Source organism: Chlamydotis macqueenii, chromosome 1, assembly GCF_036417535.1.
Source record: "Chlamydotis macqueenii isolate bChlMac1 chromosome 1, bChlMac1.mat, whole genome shotgun sequence".
Lineage (NCBI taxonomy): Eukaryota > Metazoa > Chordata > Aves > Otidiformes > Otididae > Chlamydotis > Chlamydotis macqueenii.
This window is the reverse complement of record NC_141556.1, coordinates 38540220-38566193: the sequence shown is the minus strand read 5'-3', so window position 1 is coordinate 38566193 and position 25974 is coordinate 38540220. Positions and strand designations below refer to the sequence as shown.

The 25974-nt window shown below is 39.6% G+C and overlaps 1 protein-coding gene across 1 annotated transcript in view; it reads right to left on the bottom strand.

Annotated features, from left to right (window-relative positions):
• The window catches only part of RAP1B (RAP1B, member of RAS oncogene family), a 31295-nt gene extending 5802 nt beyond the window's left edge, over positions 1-25493 (bottom strand). Inside the window, exons 1-5 of the mRNA XM_086748981.1 lie at positions 25350-25493; positions 6903-6987; positions 5415-5483; positions 2544-2600; positions 978-1118 (exon numbers count right to left, since the gene is read on the bottom strand). Of these exons, the coding sequence (XP_086605107.1) occupies positions 978-1118; positions 2544-2600; positions 5415-5483; positions 6903-6959 (324 nt within the window). The 5' untranslated portion in view covers positions 6960-6987; positions 25350-25493. The remainder of the gene's footprint in view (positions 1-977; positions 1119-2543; positions 2601-5414; positions 5484-6902; positions 6988-25349) is intronic.
• Positions 25494-25974: the final 481 nt, after the last annotated feature.

The window sequence follows — 25974 nt, the reverse complement described above, 5'->3', positions numbered from 1 at the left end:
AAATCACTTCTAGAAGAAATCTGCTGAACATAGGCAAGATTTGCAAATCCTTACACTTAAGTGCAAGGGGGTTTGTACTACAAGTCACAATGAACTTCCTTGAAATTGAAACATTTAATACATTCTTGTGTCTGCTGTCAGCAGAAGCATATGTATATACATGTAGTAAGGAAGGGATCAAGCTTCCATGAGCACCGTTTAAATGAGATGAGCAGTGAGCAAGAACTGTTCATTGGTTACTTTTTTTCCCAAGGAAGATTTTCTGTCTGATGGCTACAACCTACAAGGTGTTTCTGTTAAAAGCACACCTTTACTGCGGTTTCACATTTGAAATACCTTTGTTCCTTTTATTAAGGGATTAAGTATTCACTTCATAGAACTGTAGTTAAGTTTTTTTTTTTAATTAATTATAAACTGGAATGTTTTAACCTCACTTCATAGCTTTAATAATGCCAAGAGGTGCATATTGAAATTGTGTGGAAGTAGTATGACTAAATTTACTTGCAAGCACACACACAAAATATAAAAGCTATGTAACATCCAAGTTTAAAGCTTACAGTAGCTTCTTCTGTAAGAACTTAGAATTTTGTGCTTTTAAAATACCATAAACGGTACGCATATTGAAGAGAAAAAGGAAGTTGTCGGCTTTTTTTAAACCTTCATTGAGATAGTAGCTGAGGTTAAGAATAGAGTTGCTTTAGAAGTGTTTTCTGCAGTACTAGTGAACAAGGTTATACACAGTTTCAAACAGAGTATTTTAAAGGAAGAGATTAAAAAGACAATAGTCTTTATATACCACATGAGAATTTACAATTTCTTCAGTCTGCCTTAAGAGTTGCATTTCTGTATTACACATCTACTGGTTGATTTGTCTCTTCATTTAAAGCTTGGAAGCTATATGATCACAGTGTATACATTACAACATCTGTAATGAAAACTTGTAAATACAAGTATTAAGCATTTTTAGAGATCCTTACATCATCAGTGTCTTTGACTCGAAGAATCTGTTCTCTTAGATCCTGTAAATCATTAAACGTGGACTGTGCTGTAATGGAATATACTAATGCAAAACCTTGTCCATTCTTCATGTATAGGTCTCTCATTGCTGTAAACTGTTCCTGTAATTACAAAAAAAACCCAAACACACAAAAAACAGATGCTGCATTCAGTTTGCACTTTCCTTGCACAAATTGCCATATGCTTCAGGTCACAAATGGATCACAGGTACAATGCATTTGTACAACTCCCCCAAATTGACCAATATTTTACTGTTTGACTATAAACATTTAGCAAAATGAAATGTTTTTGAAGAAATCTGAAGTTTGGTACATTATCTGGTGTGGTTGAGCAACATCTAGAAATTTCCATGGTCTATACCCTGGGAAAAAGTCACAGAAACTAATTTCATAAGAGAGAAGAGGTACAGTAGAAGGTAAAGCATAATCTGTAGATTACAGAAGTTATGTTCCTCCTGAATCTCTTGTTACATACCAACTTCTTCCCATCTCTTGACCGTTCTTTAGAACACATCACAAAGTAAACGCATCCCTCTTCAGACTCCATCTTGTAGTCCTGACACTTTGCTATTTTAAATTCTACTTTAATTTCCAAGGAGATTGACTAAAGGATGGAGACACTCAATAGACTTGTCACATTTCCTAGACTTCAGTGACAACTATGATATTGCATATGAAGAACTGCTGGCGCACTGCACAGCAGCATTAGGACTTCTCCCTGTTTGAAAACTCTCACTAGTATGCCTGCGGAACGATATTTGCCTTTCTCGCATTTGTAACTCTGCTATCTTGCGACTGATCAATCACTCACCAGGTTCCTTGCCGTATGTCAGATGAAAAGTATAATATATTTCAAGAGAAGAGCCACTCCATCTTTCTGTAGTTTTACATAGCCTTACTCTAATATGGAATTTAAATTATTATTGGACCAGATTACTACAATAGTTTAGAGAACACATGCAACACTCCAAAGGTCTTGAGCTTGCACTCACTGGAATCAATGAAGGAAATTACTGCTTTAAGCAGGTTTTGGAACAAGTCAGAGCAAAACCTGACCAGTATGCAAAGGGTCAGCATAAACCCTGCGCTTTGAGTTCACATAAGCTGACTAAAGTGATACTATTTTTATCCCAATGTCAGAGTACATCTCGCACACAAAAGAAAAAGGAGATGAGAAGAAAGCACGTGTCCTCTACGGCAAAAGAAATCAAATCCAAGTAACTATCGGGCCTAAATTTTCCTCTGGGCAATACAAACTTAAAATAGCAGCACAACCTCTTTTAAAATTCTCAGTCTCATGTTTCCCCTATTATAGAGCATGAGCTTACAGGAAACTTGCAATTCATTTTCTGCTGCAATACTCAAGTTTTGTTTAAATACTAGTGTGTTAACATCTTTTAATCCAACACACTGACCACAGTTGCTGTTTAGAGAACAGGGAAGGAAATGCGTGATCATTTACATCCCTACAGCTTTTGATGGTTTTAACACTGTACATCAGTATTTAGGAAAGTTGGTTTTACATACCGTTCCTGCAGTATCTAAGATTTCAAGCATACACTGTTGTGCATCTACTTCAACTTGCTGTCAAAAAGAGAAAAATGTGGTTAGAGATTTTCCTGTGGCAACTCTCCCCTCTGAAGACACCAGGAATTGTATGATTTTATAAGCAAATTCATAATGCATAAAGCAACATAATGGCTTAAGAAGTTTATATGGATATACACTTTGAAAACAGCAGGAAGAAGCTTTTCAAGGAGCCCTAGTGACATTTTCAAAAGCAGCATCAGCAGCCAAGTACCACTTTGCAAAGTGATTAGGGATTTTTGATTATTTAAAAGGAGGCTGCTAAATTTGTAATGATGGTTATCAGCAACTAGCACAACTAATTTCTGCTTGTTTCAGGGATCATTCACAGACTGAAAGAAAAGTACAGGTGAAAGCTAGAAAGTTGGATTGGCATACTAATACTCATTTCATAGTAATTCAGATCAACAAGAGAATAAGTAGTATACAGCAAACAATAAACCAAGCAAACCACTGAAAGTGGTGTCCCCAAAACAAGCCTTTAGTGACAGTAATTAGGAAACTGATCAAGCTTAGAAAAATTAGCAAAAAAAAAAAAATCAAAAAACACCACAACCCAAAACGAGAAGGTTTAAGCAGCCAGATCAGTTTCTGTATCTATTTCAGAGTTCCTCTATCTAGTTTCTACCTAAAAAAAAGTGGCCTTGTGGGTAAAGGACATGAAAGTGCCCTCAAGCTTTTTCAAACAGGCTATCCACGTTTTTTTTTTTCCTTTCACACTACTGGTACACTTCCCTTGTTTCCATTTGCATTTAAAATTCCTAGTTGGCAGATGAGCACTCAGAAAGAACTTTGCATCCCCGATCTGCATTATCACTAGTTTAACTTTGAACTTTTATTTTGTAACTAGATCTGAGCTTGAAAGGTGGAGGAGTATTTCCACTCCTCTTACATCTCCCCCATGTCCTCTAGCGGTGGGGATTCCTTCAATAGCCACTATTTTAGAATTTATTGCTGACAAAGTTATTCAGATAATTAAGCAGCATCTATTCTCTTTATGAAGAAATATTTGGGGAGTAAACTAAGGCGCTGAGTTTCAAGACTTCAAGCTCAAATTATTTAGTTCCAGACAAACATAAAAACATTCACATACTCTCAACTTCAAATATCATAAAATTATATTTAAGATTAACAGTACAGCATTACAACTGCAAAACCAATACATTTTAAAGTTACCCAAGTCAAGCAGCAAGTTAGAATTGTAACTAGCAATGAGGGGGAAGAAAACAACTGGATAAAGTGTTATTCAGACTTAAGCTAAGACTTCAACAATCTGGCTGATTTGAAAAGAACACAGAGATATTCCTAGTCATTTCAGGATCAAACCTGAAAGAAACATTATAAGGTCTTCGCAAAAAAAAAAAAAAAAAAGGAATAAAAAAAACCCTAATTTGCAAAAGGCAAAATTTCTTGAGATGGCTTTACTTTTTCAGGCTCCATGGAAACAGCCTTTGGAAAAACTCATCCAGTAAACATCATGAATCTAGCATGACCTGAAGAATGTAAATAGATAACAGAGGAAACATGTCACTGTAGTACAGCTTGTGAATATTTTTTGGAATCATTTATTGGGCCTGACCCAGCAAAGGTCTGCACTGAACATCGGGACAGGATCCAAAATTCCTGCTCCTCTAATACAGAAAAAGTAAATGGCTGTATAGAATTTTTGGTTGCTGTTGCCTCTTTAATAAGAGTTCTAGCTTTGGCTGGAAGCCCACACGCTTAAGACACACTAGGATTTTTCCAACATATAGATTTCTATGAGGTGAAAGAAAACAAGTGTGAAATTATCATTTTTCTCTCATGAAGTCCTCTTCTGTTCAGAAGAGATTCTGGTAACTATAGGCTGCAATGGCTATTAACGCAGCCTCTTTATTCCAATTCAAATGTAGCCCAGTGCTGAAAGAAGAGGTCCTGCATTTTCTGCCCATTCACTAGGGTTTGTGCGTCTTGCCTCCCTTGTATAGACACTTTTTTTGGCCACATGGTGAGCTGCATCAGAGTACCAATGCATCTGAAAAGTAATTCAGCTAAAAAAAAGAAAAATTAAGAAATTGACACAGCTGAAAATAATCTGTTTCAGCAAATGGTTAACACTTCTGGTAGCAGTCCAGATGTAAACTATCTTAGCCTGGAATATTAATCATGCTCTCAGCTGAAATTGAAGAGTGAGCAATATGGAGATTCAAGATGATGCAAGCAGAGTCAGACCTTTCAGCCTGTCATGCTGAAGATGGGAAGAGAGAAACTAACAGGCCACTGTAAGTGTTTGTTCGTTTATGAGAGGTTTGTGTTAACTTATTAATAAAACAACAACCCATCTAAATGAAAGCATATCAAGCTATCAGTTAAATTATTAGGAATACAGTACAATGCCCCCAGTGTTCTAAAGCTGAGCGTGAAGTGGTTTTTAGCAGGTTCTCCTGGTAGCAAAGAAGCTTAGAATCTCCAACACGCAAGCCCAAATCTACCTGCAGATACTAACACAAATATAAACTGATAATAAATGTTATTTTTAAAAAGTGGTAGCGGATTTTACTTAAAAAAAAAAAAGAAAAAAAATCAACATTCCCAATTCTGACAACTGACTTAACTGACTAGCTAGTAAGTTACTATGCTCAAACACAAAAAAAGCTAGTCTTGAATTATTCCTTTTAGACAGACTTTAAGAGCACCTTCACATTTCAAATTTAAGGCACCTGGTATTACACGGCATGACCAGGTATACCCTTTATCAAGCAATGACTCAAATATTTGACAATATGTCAAAGCTTTAAGTTTCTGTAACATTACAGAGGTCTTTACATATACCTTTCTGTAGGAGTCTTCTATCGTAGGATCGTATTTTTCAACAAATATTCCTTGAACAAACTGTACAGTCTGCAACACAAAAGTTCTTGTAAGATTCTTGTTGAATAGCAACATTTTGTAAACATTGTACACAAATTACTGTTCTAGGTGTATACTCAGTTATCCATTACATTTTTGACAGCAAATTATTTGATATAACTATAAGCTGTAAGAAACAACAGGAAGTTAGATGCATATGCCTATTTGACCAAGTACTGTTAAAGGACGCAATGCTACACCTTCCTTTTTCCACTCTCACTTCAGGCATAACAATTAAAGCATGCATTGATTTAAGGTTTGTCTAACTGTTGGAATCATTATTAGTTTTTAGTTTAACAGGATACTGCTGGCTGCATGGCTTTTACATTTGCATTTAGAACTACTGCATCTTCTGCTACTTATCTGCCAGCACAGGATTTAGTAAAAAAATGACTGCCAGCATTTACTAGTCTTAGCTAGACTCAGTAGGATATTCCTCTGTACCTAGCACGTCGGACATTTTTAGCACAAGTCAAGTGAAACTTTAAGACTCAATGGCCAAGTCAGAGCAGACAGGTTCAAATCCAGAAATGCTGCAGTAAGATAAGGAATTCAGAGGTGAAGGAAAAAGTTCTTCTATAACCTAATTCGATTTGTCATTCAAGTTTTCCTTTTGGAACTGCTTTGTAAGAAAACAGCCCTTACCTGATAGAGTGGACCTCTAGACCTTACTTTACTATAAGGTACACAATTAAACTGAAAATGTAAAGCTTGCAGGTGGGCTGAGAACATCCTATAGTGAACTTTTTCAGTGCTAGTCTAGGTCAGACTAGACTTTTCTGTAACCATTTAACTAAAACGCATCAGCTCTTTGGTTTAAAAGCATCTACTTGCTGCAGCTATACACTTACCTACAGGGAAAGATGTTGAAAACATGCTAAGCATCCTGCAAACATATATTTGTATAAGTAAAAATATTAGTGCTTTAGAGACTGTTATCAAACATTAAGCAAACAACAGCCTGAAGACCTTTCTAGAAGGAGTTACCAAGCCCAGACACTGGCAACAGAGTTGACTGTGTGAGTTTCATGAAGCAGCTTGATTTCCTACACCTGTGGCTGGGTTACCCAGTAAAGCCAGAGACCTTCGTAATGCTGTGCCTATGCAGTTCACTGTGTAAGACAAGTAAAGATCTGACCAAGCACCAACCAACCCCATACAAAAATATTAGCACGTGAGAGCACAAAGGATGTGGATACACCCTGTAAAAGATATACCTATTCTAGCCAGGAACCCTCAGCAGTCAAGCAATCATTACTTAGATTTATATTCATCTGTGCATACTTAAATAAAATAAATATGGGTTAGTAGAGAGCATTTTAGATGGAGGAGGAAAAAAAAAAAAAAAAAAAAAGAGACATGAAGCCTAAGAAAATGTACTTAAACTGTGAACTGTCTCAGAGTACTTACCAGAGCAGACTTTCCAACACCTCCAGAACCAAGAACCACTAGCTTGTATTCACGCATGATGCAAGAGATAAATCACCCTCAATACCTAAAACACACAATAAATTATTCACCATTTTGATAAACAGGACACCTATTTTAGCATTACTACAGCCACTCCAACATTTCCTATCTAACAATACATGACCAGTTAAATATTGATATCAACTGATAAATGCAGGAGATATACCATTATAACCACGCATAACCTAAGTAAGATGCCACTGTAATTATTACACAATATGAAAATTATGGACAGTTATTCCAGACACAGTAACTGCTGAACGATGCTACTTTTTCATTTAGCACAAATAAAGTACCTCCAAGCTTTTCTTGCTACCAAGATTTTAACACTTAAAGAACCACCATTACTCATGTGTCATCTAGCCTAATTTCGTAGTCAAGATAGTACAGACTTGGAAACTTTTTTAAAATGGCGATTTTCATATCTCATTAAACAGTAATTTTGAGAAAAGGCAAAACCAGATTAAATATCTCTGTAATAAAGACCTCAGTATCATGATCTTGCCAAAATTTCAAAGATGTTTCAAAGAAAGTGCACAAGTATCTGGAAGAGCTGCTCACACCTATGTGCACATATCACTTTTTCAGAGCCCTCTAGATGGATTAATCTCCTTTATTTACAACAAGGAGGAATCAGGCATAGAAATTAACTTCCTCCAATTGATACACCAGTTACTTGGATTACATCCAGTGAGATGTGTTCATCTCGTAACATTTTTCAGAAACCTACAAAATCTCTTCTAGTCATACAAACAAGTCCATAGCACATCTCAGCTACAGTCACAGCAAGCACTGAGGTATTTCACAGGTTTCTCAAGATCTTTAATTCACAAGAAGTTGCTTGCACTGGGTATTTTGCAACAACAGACCAAAACCAGTATTCTCAAGAGCCATACAGATGCATAAAGAGCTTGCCGTTTTACAACCACTATATTCACAGTATTGAATAGGTTTATCGGATCAACAGCCGCTGATGTTCACCGATACAGTAACTCTAAAAACATGTTGAACTTCACAGCTACTACATCCTCTCCTCATCCATCCCCCAAACTTACTTCACAGCACAAAGGTTTTTGTAATTTCATATACATACACACATGTGTAAATGGTTTTGCTCATACAAGCTGACATGCAGTCAGTCTCCTGAAGAATCGAAAGCATCAGCATGCTGACAAAGAAAAGGAATGGGAAGCTTCTTTAGGCAACAGCATCTCTTTATTTGTATCATCATTTACTTGAAATAACATCCAAAGTTTGTATCTACTGACCAAAGTTTGATCTGTACGCAGAAAGTACAACCATGACACTACAATCCAGTTCACCAAGCAGGGTTTGATAAAAGGGCTTAGTTAATTTTTTTTTAATACAGCGGCTATTCTCAAACTATCAACTCCTAATGCAGCTACAAGAAAATGCTGCATGCTATCAGATATAGTATTTCCTCTACCTCATTACTGTTCTCTCAAAGAAATATTTAATAAATCCTTCTATAGTAAAGCTAACAGTTACTACTGATAAGAAACAATTATCCAAGAGGAGATAGAATGCATTTTCTCATTCTGAAACACTTAAATGCTAAACAAAAAGAGAAACTTGTATAAGAAAATTAAACCCATCTCTTCCCAGGAAACTAACATTTCTCAAAAAGAGCAGCAGGATCTCAGAAGCTAGTATTCCAAAAAAATGCCTGTAAGTTCGAAAGCTGTGTTTTGCTAGATATCGAACCACAGTTATGATTACTAGTTTCATGAATAACTAACTAGAGGCAACTAAAATATTATTTTGAGACCATTCCGCTCCTACAAGCTAGATCTGTTCTTCTGTTTCACACTAGCGAGTGTGTCTGCCAGATCTGCTTGCTCATCTTTGCTGAAAACCGACCCAGCAAAAAGAAATCAAGGCAACAGATTTTGGGACATGTCTTTGGGTCATACTGCTCAAGAAAACACATCTCAAGTCCTGCTAGCAACTGAGCTAACAAGACTATTACTGCTGCCCTGGGAGGAAGGTCTTGGTTCCTCTCCTGTACTGGCTCTAGCACTTATCAGATTGAGTAATGTGTTTTCTCCTCTCTCCACCCCCTCAGAAAGATGAAACCCTCCTAAGCGGACAAATAGTTTGGGGGTTGGGGGAAAGGAGGAGTGCAGGGAATCCAAGACAGGTGCTTGTACAAGGTAAGTAGCAAAAGCAAGGTAAGAAAGATGCTTCTAATCAGCCGTAATCTCACAGCATCTCTAGGAGTCGCACCATCTGTTAGGTGTTTATCACAAAATACCAAGATGATTTGCATAGAAATTAGAGCACCTCCATGTTAGCGCCCATCTTTGCCATCACTGATCAACTCCACATTGTCAGAAGAGTTGAGAAATCAAGAGGGCAGGTCCTATTTAATTTTCTTCTTGCAAACACATAAGCAACCTTTCACTTACCTAAACCATTTCTTGCAATCAGCCCTGCATTTCACCTTAAGCAAGCAACAGATATGCAAGGAGAAAGCCATAAGGAAATAACATTGACCTGATGCCCAGCGAAGCAGGTCTCTCCACAGGCTTCTGTTACCAATAACTTTTGAGACTCTTCAGTTGATTTTCACACCTAATAGAACATTTTTTCACTCCTGACTTTAAAAACTGCGTTTCCTTCCCTACATGGATTTTTTTTTTCAAACATGGACCACCAGAACCATTCACACCACAAGTTTAATCTGTTTGGCACCACTGTAAATGATCAGTTAGATCCACAAATCTGCAAGTTGTCCAGTCTTTCTACAACCAATAGGAAAAAGGATTGTCTCAAACTGTACTGAAATGCACCTTTAAAACTCATGACAAGTTAAGCCTGTAACTACATTACCTGTCATTTCTTTAAAACAAACATTCACTTATGCCTTTACTTTTGGAAGGGTGTCACTAGAATGACATAAATGTAGTAGGTGTAGGGGAAATCCCAGTACAGTAATCTGAGCAAACTGCAGCAATTTCAGTGTCTTGAAAAGAACAGTTTCAGCTGAATTTTTCAGTCTTCACTCTGAAGTTCACAACTAAATATGGAGATGTCAATAACAAAGGCTGACAGTAATTTAGAAGTAACCGAATTTAAGCGGCAGCTACCAAATACCTGTTTTTCTCTAGTGTTTTGAATACTTTGTGACCTTTTCCTTACTGAATGATCTACAATTCCTTAAAGAAAATTCCTAATCCTGAATTAAGAAGCTAACAACTTTGTTTCAGTGGCAATTCCATTTTGGCTTTCAAATAGGGATTCAGGAATTTAACGTAAACAAAGGCTTCTTTCAGCATCCAGATTTGAAAGTTCAGCCCTAAATATCCAATTGCTGTACAACACTCTGGAGCCAATTTAATTACTTTAACTGGCGGTACATAATTAAAGCATATATATACTTACACACACTATTACAGCTTGGTTAGCCAATCTTAATCTCTGAGACAGCTAAGCAAAAAACTTTAAGATCTCTGAAGACGTGACAAAGCCAGACCGTAGTACACTCAAACGTTTCTCTGACCTTGCCTCCAAACTTGGGCAATGAGCAATGTAAGTACTAATTTCCTCTTTCTAGGTGAGAACTGTTTTGGCATTTGTACAGTTACTCCTTAACCCACAGCGAGCACACAGTAATCCTTTAAATATACACACACCTATCCAGTATAGAGGCAACTCGGCATCTCTGCTCTGGTCTACCATCAGGTAGTCTGGCCATGACATCTTGGAACACAACACAGAACAACACATTCTCCAAAATGCTGTAAGAAAGCTAATTTGGACATCTCTAACACAGCACGCAGCAGAAGCGCCATCTATTGCCTGCTCCCACTTCGATCTACTACCCCACTGGCTTTGAGTAGTAGTCCTGATGTCACTTCACCTTCTCTCACTGTTTTCTAACAGAAAAGAAAAAAATAAATTCCTAGCTAGGAGCTCTCCTAAGAAAATTCTCCTGGTTACAGGTCTCTGCCTCCTTCTCAATGAAGGAACTATCAGCCCACAGAGCTAGGAGTTGCTTTAGGACACTGTGACCTACCACACTACTTAGAGTAAAAGGCTAGCACAAACTTTTTCACTGATCAGTATGCCCAGTGACTGCAAGCATGCCCCAGATTGAGTTAGGGCTCTGATCCTGCCTGAATTGGCTTTGCAGTGATTCCCAACTAGCCTGACCTGATGGTGCTCTAGCTCAAACCTATTTTTCCATATCATGTGTTGTACAGACTGCTTGCATCCTTAACTTCGATCTTGCTCTTACTTTACTTTTCAAATTGATACAACGTTTGACTCCGAACTCAGCTCCATCCACTGCCAACACATTTCCTTTTGACTCATTTATGACAAATGAGTTGGGGCAAAGGAGGAAGACAACAAAGTGTAACAGAGGAGGTATAAGTCATAAAGCACCCTTTCAGTTACCTGATAGCACTTGAAATAACAGAAACCATCAAGCTTCAAGCAAGAGATTAAAGTAACAAATTTAACTGCTGAAAAAGATGTAAATTATAAAACCTGAGATAAAACCTCAAACTTATGGTGGATTTCCTTTTCTGCCTTAAAAAGCAAAACAAAACAAATAAACCAACCACCCCCACTTCTTTAGCCATTCTAAAACAGATACTGCACTTGGTGCATGCAATCTCTTTATACAAAAAGTCTGTGCCTTGCATTTTGCATATTGTCATCCCTTTCCATCGCAGAAGAAAAAAAAAAGGTTACTGGAAGAACTCTGGAAGAATATGTAATTATGAAACCATTTGTACAGCCAAGACAGAGCTAAGTGTAGCACCTTAAGAATAATTTTCAGCAGTCTGCACTAACCAGTCATTGAAATTCTAAATTGAAATTCAGTTCTAAAGCTATCAGAAAGCAATTGTATTAACTGGAAAGGAGGAAAAAGGATCATTAGATGACATGATCTCAGTCGTTCAAATAAGGAGACAGGTTTACGTGTTTCCTCATCTTGTGAGAAATATCCACCAAATTACCCAAAAATTAGGTACAAATAAGTTTAAACTTATTCCTACCAAATAAACCAAGTAACCTATTTGAATCCCTCTTCATTTAGTGCAGCCTATTTTAAGAGAGAAATTTTGCTTTGAAGGTTGGCTACCTTGAAGGGGACAGACGTGCAAGGAGTGAGAGCAATGCCAACTTCCTTTGCTTTTTCATTTTTCTGCTCCTCCATCTTTAGGCAGCAAAATACTGTCAACTGTGGTCTCTATGCAGGTGCTAAAGAACAAGAAGACAGGAAGCATGCAAAAAATAAGGCTTTTTCCTGTCTTAATTGGAGCGGGTAGTGGCTTTGAACAGCTGAGTCAAATATTTATAAGCACAGCTATTTGACATGACTATGAACTCTGGAGATGTCTAATGCAAGATTTAGCTAGAAAGACAAAAACAAGTGAAGCTATGCTTCTTCAAGAATTAGCGTTTTCACACAAACCAGATTTTAATGCTGTCTCAAGCATACAATCTCTCGAAAGTACAGAGGTCAGTTTCAGACTGCCTCTATTAACTGCAGGTGGCACTTCAGTAATGGCCTTGCATACTTCCCCAAATGTAACAGTCCATAAAGCCATTATGTCTGTGCAGTCTCTCTCATTACTTTGTTCATATTATTTTTTCTAATTAATGCAGGTATTAATGCATTAGTGTAGTGTATTAAAGTAACTGCTTAATTCTGCCTCTGAATGGCACACTTCTTAGAGTACTTGATAAATGAGAGGAGCAAGAGCTTTATATGCACATGGACACTTTTTTCAATAAACATTCTCTTTGAAGGATGAACAGATCTTTGAATAAACTCTATTTGAACAGAAGGAAGAAAGGTTAACCAAGACAACACACTAGAACTGTATTTTAAAAGCTTCACATCTGTCAAAAACTGTGAACATGGAACTTGCTTTCAGTTTCTGCCCTCGTCAGATAAACCAGCAAGAAGTGCCTCCTGAACATTTTCTTGAACAATTTCTTTAAGTATGTCTCCAGTAAAATGCAAATCAAGGTGATGATGCTAAGGAAGTTGAGGAATAAGAAACTACTTTATCAGTGAATGAAGACACTGCACACTTAGTTGCTTGTAAAGCTTTCTAAAAAGCAACCACACAATGAAGAATTCATCAAGGTTCAAATACCGCTGGTAATCAGGCTTGATACAATATTTATGAAAGTGGGCTTTTTTTTGGCGGGGGGACGGAGGAGGTACAATTTAGTTTGCTAGTTTTCTTTCAGTTCCTTCAGTTTCAAATTTTGGTTTCTGATGCCACTTTGTTACCTGTCTGAGGAATGGGAAAGAGAATAATCCAATCTTTCCAAGTGATGTTAAACCAAACGAAGCTGTAACTGGAGCTCAGCCCTAGGCTAAAGACATGAACTAAATACAGTCACTACTTGAAGATATCCCTGAGACTGGCTTTTGTGAACTAGTTGTTCAGGTCTGGAATTAAACAAATAGTCCCTCCCAGAGGCATTATCATTTTCAGAAGGGATCATGATTATTCAACACTTTACAGACACCATGATTCTTGTTCAGACCCTGACATTCTGGTTGTATTGTGAAGTTGCAGTGTAGTCACTAAGATTTTCATAATGCTTCTGCCCCAGCATGTTTAACTCTCGAAGAGATGCTCTGTTAGAACCACCTTGGGAACAGCACTCCTAAATTAGTCTCAACTGTTTGCAGGAGGAAAAAAAGTTTCAAACACTAGAATGACAATGAAGCAAATTGACTGGTTTACCTGCTTAAAATTTGCAGTGGAGGGGAAAAAAGCCAAGAAAGAAAAACTTGCTTCTCAGAGCAGATACTGGCCCTGATATGGAACAAGATGACAATGGTCAGATATTTGGAAAAATAGCTCTAGTTCAGTCACAGGACCAACCAAGGTCACAGGATTAAGTATTCCCAGACAAGATGTTTCCCACTTCTGGCACTGGAGCAGTCTCAGAAGGCCAAACCTAAATCTCTCTAATTGTCTGTGCCATCCAGAACCCACTAAGTTTTGAGTCTCTTGGTTTAGAACCCCTTCTTCTGCGAAGCAACTAACTAGAGAGGATGTGTGCTGTTCTTAATATTCCCCAAATACTTACATGTAAAGGGAAGTCCTAAATTCTTATCCCTCAACTCCAAGGAGTTTTTTTTTTTTTGTTTTTCAGAATAATTCAATGCCTAAGCAGCACCTTGACAACAGAATCCAAAGTGAAAGTCTGTTCATTTTCACCAATTTTTAGACACTTTAGGAATTAAAGCAACTCAGATAATCCTTACTCAACAGGCTAAGTGGTATCTCTTATAAAAGAGAAATTAAAATACTTCTGAGTTGACTTTCACACTTATTTATAGAAAACATTATTCAGAAATCAATTCTGAAGAAAAGATACACTGAAAAGCTGATCAGGTCTAAATTAAAGACTTTTATACTCAAGACTCCTGGAAGTAGGGCTATTTCATTACTAATGTAGACTCTTTGGAAATGAGTCAACTCTTCAATAAACAAATGTAGAAGCTATTTTTATTTCTAGTTTTTACCTGGTTTCGATAGCTTCTTGACTTGACAAACAAGTACTTTCTTCTGGTCACTAATAGAGTAATTTTTCTTGGACAAAAATATTTCTTCAGTTATGTTCAAATATTTTTAAGTGATGCCAAAGAATCTTCAGAGGACTTTCAAAAAGCTGTCTGGGTGATTAAGCTTATCCAGTGACATGAACTCATACTAGCCATGTCAGAAAAAAAACCAAACCAAACAACAGAGGCTTGAGAACAAGTTGCTGCAGCACAAACAAGGTACTGAGGTTTAAGCTGCTCCTTGAACTGCCCACAGGGCCACCTACCCACAGAGAGAGCTTAACCAAGTGTTCCTCCTTCCTCCTACCTTGTTTAACACTGCACACAGGGATAATTTCTGCAAAGCAGTTAATGTGAGCTTACCTTGTGAGACTAGTTATGCTGTCTATAATTAGTATAGCTGAATAAAGTCTGGTTTGGTTTTTTTTTTTCCCCCTTAAGTCAAAGTTAACTCCCAGCTAGATCCTAAATCTGTACACAAGCTTAATGTATATTCTGAGGATGAAAACTCATCTGCTCGAAGGCACTGGTATCTCAAGATGGAAGCTTCCTAATCGGAGAGACTAAGCAGCACACGCAATACACTTTGCAGTAGCTCATACAAAGTGTAAAAAAGTACTTTCAAAGCAAGTGATGTAATGAACATTCTTAAGCTACTAAAAAATATGCTATGTTTCAACACTTACTGAGTTCATGTTTCAATTGTCTGCAAAAATTCAAATATGTCAATTCAATTTTGGAGTTCCTTATAAAACCTAAGCTATAGAGTCTATTTAAGCCTCAATTGGAGTTTGTAACATTTATTAAATATATGCTTATTTTTGGTGACTTTTTGCCATGGTTTTGTATTTTCTCCCTACTTCTGTAAATTAGTCACCATCCCCCATGAAAGTTGTTTGTGCATGTTCTACCAGTCAGACTTCCAGCTAAAATGATGATCTCAGAATTCCTGAAGAAACTGAACTGCAAGTGTCTTTTTTTTTTTTACACCTGCAAAGCAAATCCAGGCAAACAATACATAGAAAGAACCCCCCTCAAATTTTTAAGAATACTACAAGTATATTAAATTCAGAAAACACATAATTACCACATTATGGTACCTTGCTAGGCATAAGCTAAGCATTAAACCATATAGCAAGTTTTGAAAACTGAGACAGCAATTTACTGCTGTGAATTTACTCTACTGTCACCACAGAGAAAGATGACTATTTAGCACTAAAACTTTTTATTAACGGATTGACACATTGTGGTATATCCAACATGCTTTACCTGATATGCATCCTTCTGATTAAAAGCAGATATAATTATGCAGAGAAACAAATGCTTGTCACAGTAAATTTTATCTTTCAAGTTACAAAAACAGTTAAAAACACAAGGACTACAAGTAAGGCATGGAAATTTTCAGTCAAGATACTTCTCTTGTAAAAATGCACTCGTGCAGTTTGAAAGTCACTTCAAGAATAAACTTGCCAGTTGGCTTAGATACTCTACTTTGGAAAAAGGCAGCTTAACTTCTGTTGCAGAAACAAGACCTGGCCTCAAATTCCATGTGTTATCTGCTTAACATCTGGCAATCCTAGCTCTACTCTGATTGTGACACTGGCTGCTGAACCAGTAAAGCGTTGTATAGAGTTTCCTTCTACTGACATAAGACAATGCCCAGTTCAACTGCAATTCCAACACCACCTGTATTTTTGTCCCTCCTGTTTATCTCTCCTCTATAACCCACACATCATATACATCCCTGGCAATGCCAGAGCTTGCATACCAAGGTATCATTACTTGCACTGACTTCAGTATGAAAAGTTTGGTTTCAGTTCAGGTTTTTTTAGACTACTAACACATCATCAAGGCACAGATATAAAGATTTCCTTCATTATATGATCTTTTGTTACTGGCCATTTAAGGCTGGCTAGTGTAGGCCCTTTACATAAAAAGTATTGTTCCGTAGTACAATTTACGGTAATTCTATTACAAATCAGGTTGGTAGCCTGACAGAAGTCTTCCAAATTCCCATACGTCATTTTAATTAAGATTAGAAGTTTTATCTATTGAAAGGACACTGATTCTATGCAAACTGAGAATACTAGCCACCAGCATTCATTAACAGGAATAAAATTAGCTCTTCCATGATAAATGAACCATACCAGCCAAGTCCCAAGTAATTGTAGCTCATGTCCGTTTTGACCTCCCAATCAATTCTTCCCTAATAGAAAAACAGTATTTGAACATGAGCAGCAAGGTCAAAGCTACCCAAATTATATGTAATTTCACAATCAGTTATTTTCTTAAAGCTTGAGACATCTGTCCTGAGCTTAAGTTGGAAAAAGGCATACACAAACACCCAGCAATAACTACCATCTTCTGCCACACGGTTTTGCTACCTCTACAATAATGGAGGTGCAACCTTAACCACTTCTTTTCACGGTTAACTTTATTAGCTGAATCCACTGATGAAGGTGGGTCTGTAAAAGGTCTGAAATGCTTAATTAAAGTGGCTGAAACTTGGGCAGAACATCCTGTTCTGCTTCTGGCAGCGAGGCAGTAGCATCTTGAACCTGAGAATGGTAGGTCCTCAGGAAATGTCCAGCTCACAAACATATCTTGACTAGCAGGTAACAACTGTAGAAATTGACCTCTGCACCTCTGCCCATACGCAGACTGCAGAAGAGTCTATTTGAATCTTTTTAAGATCACTGTAGTTCTTGTCTAGACCATACTTTTTAGTTCCTCTGCTTCTTCAAAGCTTGCAATTTTCTGGAGAAATCTGTCATACCTTAAGACTCACTTTGCTGTTAAGTCAAATCAAACATGTACTTTGATAAGGTAGCAGAAGATGTCCAAAGCGTACGGAAACTTAAAGTCACCTCCAGAGGTTTGGATGGGAAGACCTTTCTAAATACAAATCAGCATGTCTGGTCTTCTAAAAGTCACCTTATTTAGACTATGAAAATCACCAAGGCATTTGAACACATCCTCAATCTTTTACTGAAGAAGAATTTTACTTCCAGCAAGTTAAATATGTGCATCTCAAAATAAGCTGTATTTTAAGCAAAGCCCAAGTGAAAGAACCACTTTTCAGTCCACCCTGACTGTTACAGTGAAGCAAGTTTATCCTTCCTGAAACCACAGTCTTGTATTTCCACATTGCTTAGGGTGCTCCAAGTTTACTCAGTGCATCCTCTGTTTATGTTCTTGGGATCTATGACTTCAACCTTCTGTTGATAAGGCTGTGAATGGCTCCTTATTTTCACTTCTATTATCACAGCAGATGCAGCATTCAGCTTGGAAAAGAGGCTTCAGTTTTCCTCTTCGAAAAGAAATTTGGTGCTGTAAGTTTTTCAAAGAAGTAGTCCACAATAAGATTAAGTAATGGAAGAATTACATTACCTGAAAATAATTTTTTTTTCTCCCCAAAGACAAATATATCAACTTGAAAATATCTGTATTTGCAAACTGCATCTTAAGATCTTGCCTCTGGCTAGAAGCAGGATGTGCTTTCAGTTAGCAAGACTGGACATTGTTCAAAAAACTGGTTACTGTAGTTAAATTAAGTTCCAAACTGATGTGCACTTAATGTTGCTTCTTCAATTTCCTGGTTAGACAGGACCCAGATTTCTAGCAGAAAAGGAAGAGGGAGCATCAGGACTTTTGTTCATCAAGCATAAAACTGTACAACCTACCTGACCTTTTCATTCTAGGCTCCACATGAAATATTATTTTCTCACTCTAATTCCTACTTAGATGGATACAGCACTTTGCTTCTGAGATTACTCTTACGAGTTTGATGAAAAGTAACACACAGATCAAAAGGATGCCAAACACTAGCACATACAGTGGCCTAAAGCACTTAATTGTAAAACCTTGTTTTCAGATACTGCTTTTGCAGAACTTCAGCTTTCACTCTTAAGTTTTCTATGCAAGGTCTCTGGCTGAATCTCAATCTAGCTTAGGGCGTTTCCTGAAATAAAAGGGTTAGGGAGATCAGAAAAAAAAAAAAACAAACAAAACAAAACACAACACAACAGGATAATTTGGGTTAAAAAAAAAAAAACAAACAAAAAACCCACCAACAAAAAAAACCCCAAACAATGGATTTGCTCAAATATAAAGAAAGGTGAAAAGGTAACAAGAAACTGTAGGAACATACAATGAGCAGAAATAGGTATCATTCAGAAACACTTGTTTCTCTCTAGTATTCAGATATAACAAGCAAGTAGAAAATTGTACACCAAAAGTAAGAACATTCAAGGATCAAGCACCCGGTTAAGACTGAGAGTTATGTATGTCTGTTTATTATATTATCACAGACTTCTCTTTACTGGCCTCCAAACTTACTCAATGTGCAGAATGATCTATATCAAGTAACAGGGTGTCTCTTCTTTGGCGAGATTCCACCTAATCTGCTACTTAAGTAAAAAAAGATATATCGGAAAAATGGAAGAGTGATTCTCCAGCATGACAGTTAGCTATTCTTGCCTCTTCTAGTGCTCCTTCTTGACATCACAGGGTTACTACACAATCTCTTATGTTCCACCAAGTGCTAAGATAACAATTTGACATCAATTTCTAGAAGTATGGCATATTCTCAAATAACCAATATCAGCAGAAGTTGGATTTTGAACACAGCATTTCACAGCACACTAAAAACACAAGTCCAAGGCATCTCAAATTGTATACTTGTATTCAGCGAATACAGTTGACATAAAACCACCTTGGAAATTCATCTTCGGACTGGTGTAATATGTGCAAGAACTCTGAAAGGGAAGTCACACTTGCCAAGAACTCATTTCTGATGCCGCTCATCATAAAATCCATAAAACACACAGCATTTTCTGTACACTTGCACCAATATAAACAATAGGCAGTAAATAACAAAAGGAGCATTCCCTGAATGGGAATAAAACCACTATGCTCACAGACTGCCTACTGCCCATCAATTCTCCATTTTAAACAAGTCAGAGGACCACAGAAAGACAGCATGATATATCCTTATACATACTAACTATATAAAAACAAATCCAGAGGTGTAAGAGTCAAGATTATGCATGCAGCATTAATTTATACACTTTATCAACCCCAAGAAAATTCTTCGACAATATTGTATGCAAAAAGCAATCACATGAAGCCAAGTGGGCTATGCTTATGGGTCATGTTGTACATTAAGCTTGCAGGACATTATCTTGTAAGGAGATTCACAGTGAAAGACCAGAGGATGGTCACTGACTGCATCTTACAACATCTAACAATTCACCTTAACTGCTTCACATTTGCAAGACTAATGAAAGAGGTTCCTGCACTATACGTCACTGGGCTGCCTCCACACTTAACTAACCACATAAGCCTGGATACACAGCCACACACAGTTCAGTCTCGACTGTAAATGTCACATCATAAACAAATAATCTAGTCCTAAATACTGTACTGCAGAGAATAAGATTCTTGGATAACTTCACTTAACTTCCATTCCATGTTTCAGTTTACCCTTCTCCACATCCAGAACATGTTACAACTTTCCACTGGTCTTCTAATGAATCACTTTTGAGGGAAGTATCAGATCAGATGTTATAGAAGTTTTATTAACTGCAAGCAAGGATTGTATATACAACTGCACAACTTATCTATCCATATTGGCTGGGTTCTGATGCAGCCCAAGCACTGTTCAGCATACTAGCTTCATCTTAAATGAAAAATACTGACCATACACTAAATCTTTCGAAAAAATAAAAGTACTTGGTCTGGCCCTGCAACTACCAAAACCACTTTGATTTCAGTAGTGCTGAAGTGCCACAGCTAGCAATGCACAGGTCCTATCTCCTGTACCTCCCCTCTCAAACTCCGTGCAGGTAACTCACATCTGCAGTTCATCTTTAATAGAGATGTGGTGGTACTCTTTTTGCTTCTTCCTGATAAATGAACAGTGCTTTAAAGACATTTCCCTTAGTTGCAGTAAAAAAAAAAAAAAAAGCACAACTGGTTAGGTTGCAGAAACAGAGACTATGAGTGGAAAAAATAAGACAAGACTTCAAAAGCTAAGACAACTAATACAGAGAAACAAAACAAACAATTGAAGGGACTATCTGTATTCACAAATTATTTTAAATTAACTGAAGAGAGGACCAGCCAACACACATTATTTGGGACACAGATAGCAAATTCATTTAAGGAAAAACTTTCACCGTCTAATTTCACATAACGTTACAAAGTAAACCACAGTAAAGGAAATATTGTTAAACTGCATCTTTTCCTTTAATCCAGATTACCTAATCAAATAACAATAAGTGTTATAATTAAAGCAAGTAACATTCACCTCAATGGCAACAAATTTTGATGCAAAGAGCACATTGTCCTCAGAGTTTCTATGAAAAAAAGACAAGAATTATAACTACAGATCCTTGCTTTAAGTTTCTCTTAAGAAAATAAACTGTTCTCCTGTTCCAGTTCCTCAATACTGTCCAGAAATGTAATGATATAAAGTTTCTCACAGCTCTACATTTAGAGTTATATTGAAAATTACGTCATGAATGAGTAACAGTGGCACACAATATCCTTTTTGCAGGAGATCTGGTCAAGTAATTCTGATTTAGGACACCTTCCTGTGTTGGAACAGCTGCAGGAATGATACAAAGTGATCTAAGAAACTAGAGGTTCCCTGAAGAGAACCTCAGGCTGGAGAGAAACATGAGATGCTGCTTCTCTACCACAGGATGCAAACACCAGTCCATTAGAAGGGCAAGGCTGGCCCATTCCAGTACTATCATCTAGCCTCCCTCCCTTGGCCAAGAATGAACTAACCATGTGTACTGTAATTGGCAGTCTCTTTTTACAGTTGCATAGCAGGGATTTACTTCAAGCAACATCAAGTATTTAGATTAATAACTAGAAAGCTGAGCGAGACAGCATACAAGATACTGTCGAATGCCTCCTCTTCTTCCTGGTTCAAGTCTAAAAAGTTCCTTCAACTTTGCACATTCCTGTAGTATCTTACAGTAACTTTCACTCCACTGCTTCAGAAGTAAAAATTACTATTAAAGCACTACTCTTGAAAAAAAAAAAAGAGCACCCTGAATAGCTACAGGGCCCCCAAATCATTTTATATTTCAGAAGCTGCCTAATAGGCAGCTTTCCAACCCAGCATTTACAGCCTTCCTCCCTTTCCTTGCTGCTAGAGGAGAGGAACACATAGTATGTCAGGTGCTCAAAACAGCATAAATAAACAGGCACACACAATAATAATTAAAAAAAAAACAAAAACCCTTTTCACTTTCAGTTGTCCAGTGTTTCCTTAGGCATTCTAAAGCTCGAGAGATGAGAGCTTCAAGCCAGAACCTACTGCTGCTTTTGAAGGCAGCCTCATTCAGCTGTTCCACGAAGAAACAGTTTGTTCCAGCAGACAAGGTCTTTGACTTTCTCCAAACAGTGCTGGCCTACTACAAGCAAACCGCCACAGCTTCATCAGAATAGTGCTTCTACTATGCCTGTCCCACTCTTCTCATGGTTGACAGGCCCTAAGGAGAAAATTATATATTAGATGCTTTAAGTGAGATACTAAAGCTCTACTGCAGACAACTGCTGAACAAATTTGAAAACTCAATCAACTTGTAAACAGGTCCCCTACTAACAGTATTCCTGTAACAAAAAAAAAACCCAAAACTTCCTTTTTCCCCACTTTACGCAAGAAGAATAAAGCGACCATCTTAACCACGTCTGAGGAGGAAAACAAAGTTTGCCTTCAGACATGAAGGTGTATTTACTATAGATACTCCTTCAATCTCTCCGAAGAAGGAGGCTGTCTAAAATATCCCTCTAACCTGACCTAGATGCAACAGAACACAGCAGAAGCCTGCCCCAACTCAGCAGGGATTCAACACACTGACATTACACAGTGCATTTCGGTCTGCTTTCGTATTTGTTCCGAGGCAAGAGTGGCAGTGCTTGCAACCACAAGCTAAACATGAACTTCTGTTGCACAGGGTATGCTTAGTGCTCTGTTTACTAGGACAGCAGTTTTGATTAAAACTCACAACAACTCGAGTTTACCCTGAAGAACACTCTCAAACATCAGTTATGTACCTGAAAGTCATCCAAGCGCTACTTAGACAGGCTTATTCATAAAGGACCTGCCTACCCTCTTACCATACACCGAGTGTCTGTTTTATCTACAAGAAATTGTTACCCTTAAGAGCACCTCTCCGTATCTAACTCCAGAGCTAGCAGAGCTCTGCGGATGACAAGATTGGCACTATAGCAGTAAGCAGCAAGTACTCAAGTACTTCCTTGACTCTTGCACTTCCCACATCCCCGATGATAGGTGGACAACTCTCTATTTTAGTTCCCAGACACATTTACTGTTAGATCACAAGTTACAGTGCAGCCTTCAGCACACTTCCTTCCTCAGCCACACAAGTAATTTATTTCTCCTTTTGTAGGCCCTCACCTAGATTCCCATCTGTTTGCCTCTGCTCCAGAAAGGCTCTCAATTAAAAAGACAGTCGTCGGTTTTACTCTGCAAAACTGGCACAGCACAAAGAGAACTGTCATGGCTTACTCCAGATTTATTTTTGATGAACTGTCCTACAGCAGAGCTTTGGAACAAACAGCACAATTTTAATTCCAGTCAGAAAACTCATCTGGTGCATGTATGTAGTAATAGAAGCAAGACACACTGTTACAGACAGTAAAAAGACTAGTGGGTCTGCCTCCCCCCCCCCCCCCCCCAAGTTCTGTTTTTACACTTCTAGTCTTTCAACCCTGATTTGCAGATTATTTTACCCCCAGGCAGACAGGTGCTCCAAGTATGATCAGTTTTGCAGCAAAAAACATAAAGGACATTTATATTGTACAGGGCAACTCAAAACTCAGTTATTTAGCTACAGATCATCATAAAGCCTTACATTACAGTTGCAAGCTCAACTTGAAGTAGTTCATACCACTACAAGAAGCATCCTTGAAAACATGCAGGTACCAAGGAATAAAACACTGCATCTAACTAGGTGGAAAGTTTATTTGCAAAGGCTTTGATGTGAACAGTCAAGGTAACCTCCACCATTCACTCAGCTCATTTTTAGCTAGAATCAAGTCTACAGGATAGACTTCGAGCAAGAATAAAAAAAAGAGATGTAATGAAGTAAGAAAGTGAAAACACTCGACTGTAGCAAGTTCGGTTTTTTTTTTCTCCAAAAGCTTGTGATTTTAACACAGAGGCAAGTAATTCAAAAGACAATAATTTGATTAATTTTGCAAGTTTTCCACAGAAGAGAAATGACTCTTTTTCCAAAGTGAAACACATTTGGTTTTGAATGGTTACTATATAAGACAATGTCACTGCTTCCTTGTCTTTCAATAATAATTTACGAAAAAGAAGAGTTTCATGTCTTCTTCTTTATAACAGTAATTTCAATGTATATTTTACTGTAGAAAGAGTACTGAAATGTCTTTGTCATACACTGTCTACACATTTCACATTGGGGCAAAGCATAGCTGTTATATGCTGGAAATACCAAATTATACTAATCAAAACATCTAGATGCAAGAACACACATAACCTGTGCCATTTTTGAGCTGGGCATCTCTGAAACAACCTCTTTCTTGGAACCAAGCTACCTTACTATCACACCCCACAGCAGTATAGAAAAAGCTAATTTTTTTTATAAGCCCTGAAAAGGATAACCCATCCCTTTACAAGGGAAAAGGGAGTAAAAGCACACTGATCTTTTTCGCAGGAAACCCAAGGTTATTATGCTCTTTTTTTGTAACCCGAGGCCAACATGAAAACACTTGGATTCGGTTTCATCCCACCCTTGGCAAACTTCGCTTTCCTTCCACCACTTTTTCACCAACACACGCAGGAGAGTAGGAGACATCTCAGGGTTTATTAGACAGGATTGGAAGCGCCAGTTCAATTCTTCCATTTGCTTGGACAGGGGTGTTGAGAGGAGACGAGCATCCCTGTCATCTCCTTTTCCTTTTTATCTTGCGATAAGTAGGAGTGGGAACTCGCTGGCCACCACGCTGCCTGCTTGTCCCACTCCGTGGCTACCCCAGGCACAAGCACGGCGGTCGGCGGGATGCCCGGTCGGCCGCACCCGGCCTGTCCCCCGCCTCCACACACCGACCGGAAAAAAAAAAAAGAGAAAAAAAAAAAAAAAAAAAAAAAAGAAAAGAAAAGGAAAAAAAAAGAAGCGAGCAGTTTCTCTCCGATGACCGGACTAGGTGGGGCTCCAGCTCGGACTTCCCGCTGACAACGACGACGGCAAGCCGGGAAAGAGGGGGGGTGGGGGGGTGGAAGATCGTCCCCCTTCCCCGCCCGCGGCTGGGCCGAGCCGGGCGTTACCCGCCCCTCCCTGCACCCAACCGGGCCCCCACGTCGCGGCCCCGAGCCCGCGGGGTTACAACTTTCCGCTTCCGTTTCAACTTCTGCTCCGGGGACCGGCGAGGGGGGGGAAGGGAAAGGGAGGGGGGGGGGGAAGTCGAAGAAGGGCTGGGCCGGGCCCTCGGCCCGGTTGGCAGCGGCTGCCCCTCAGCGCCCCGCTTCCCCCCCGCCCCCTCTCCGCGGTGTCCCCCCGCGCCTGAGGCCGGACGAGGCGGCGGCTCCCAGTTCCTCCTCCGCCATGTTTCAGGCTCCTGCCCCTTCCCTCACAGCGCGCCGCTCCTCGCCGCCGCCGCCGCTGCTGCTGCTGCTCCTCTCCCCCCCCCACTCCGCCGCCGCCGCCCCCACCGGCCCGTCCCCGCCCCGCCGCGCCACCTGTACCAGACACGCCGCTCCCCGCCTCACCGCCACAGTGGCTCGGCCCGCGCTCCTCCGCCGCGAAACCTACCGGACAGCGCCTCCCGCTCCCCGCCGACCGACCGCCCGCCGCCGCCGCCTCGCCGGCCAGAGCCCGCTCCGCTCCGCTCCCTCTCGCTGCCTGTGCCGGGGCGCGGCTTGGGGCCGTCGCCGTGACGCCGCACGCCCAGCCTCGCTCTGGCGCGGCGGGGGCGGTGCGGAGGGGAGGGGTGACCTCGCCGCTCCCCTCCCCCTGCGCAGGCGCGCTGCCGCCCCTCCCCCATTCCTCCTCCTGCCCACCCCCCAGCCCCTCGGGCCTCATGTTGGTGCGGGGCACGGACCCCCCCCCCCCCCCCCACCCCGGGCGCGGAGCGGGTGATGGTGGCGGGGGCGGAGGGAAGGGCGAGTAGGAAGGGATGGCAGCCGCTGTGGCTGCCCTGACTGGAAACCGCGCTGGGGCGGGCCGGGCCGGGCCGGGCCGACCGCCCTGCGGCTCTGCCGCCTCCCCCGGCGTGAACCCGGCCTGCCGGGAGGCCTCCCCTGCCCCCACGCAGACCCCAGCCTCGGGCCCACGCTCCTGCTTTGGACCTGGGAGGTTTTTTACTCGTGGATGGAGCATGAGCAAAATTTGCTGTTTCTAACACACTGGAAAAGTGTGTTAGAGCTGGAGTCCGGAG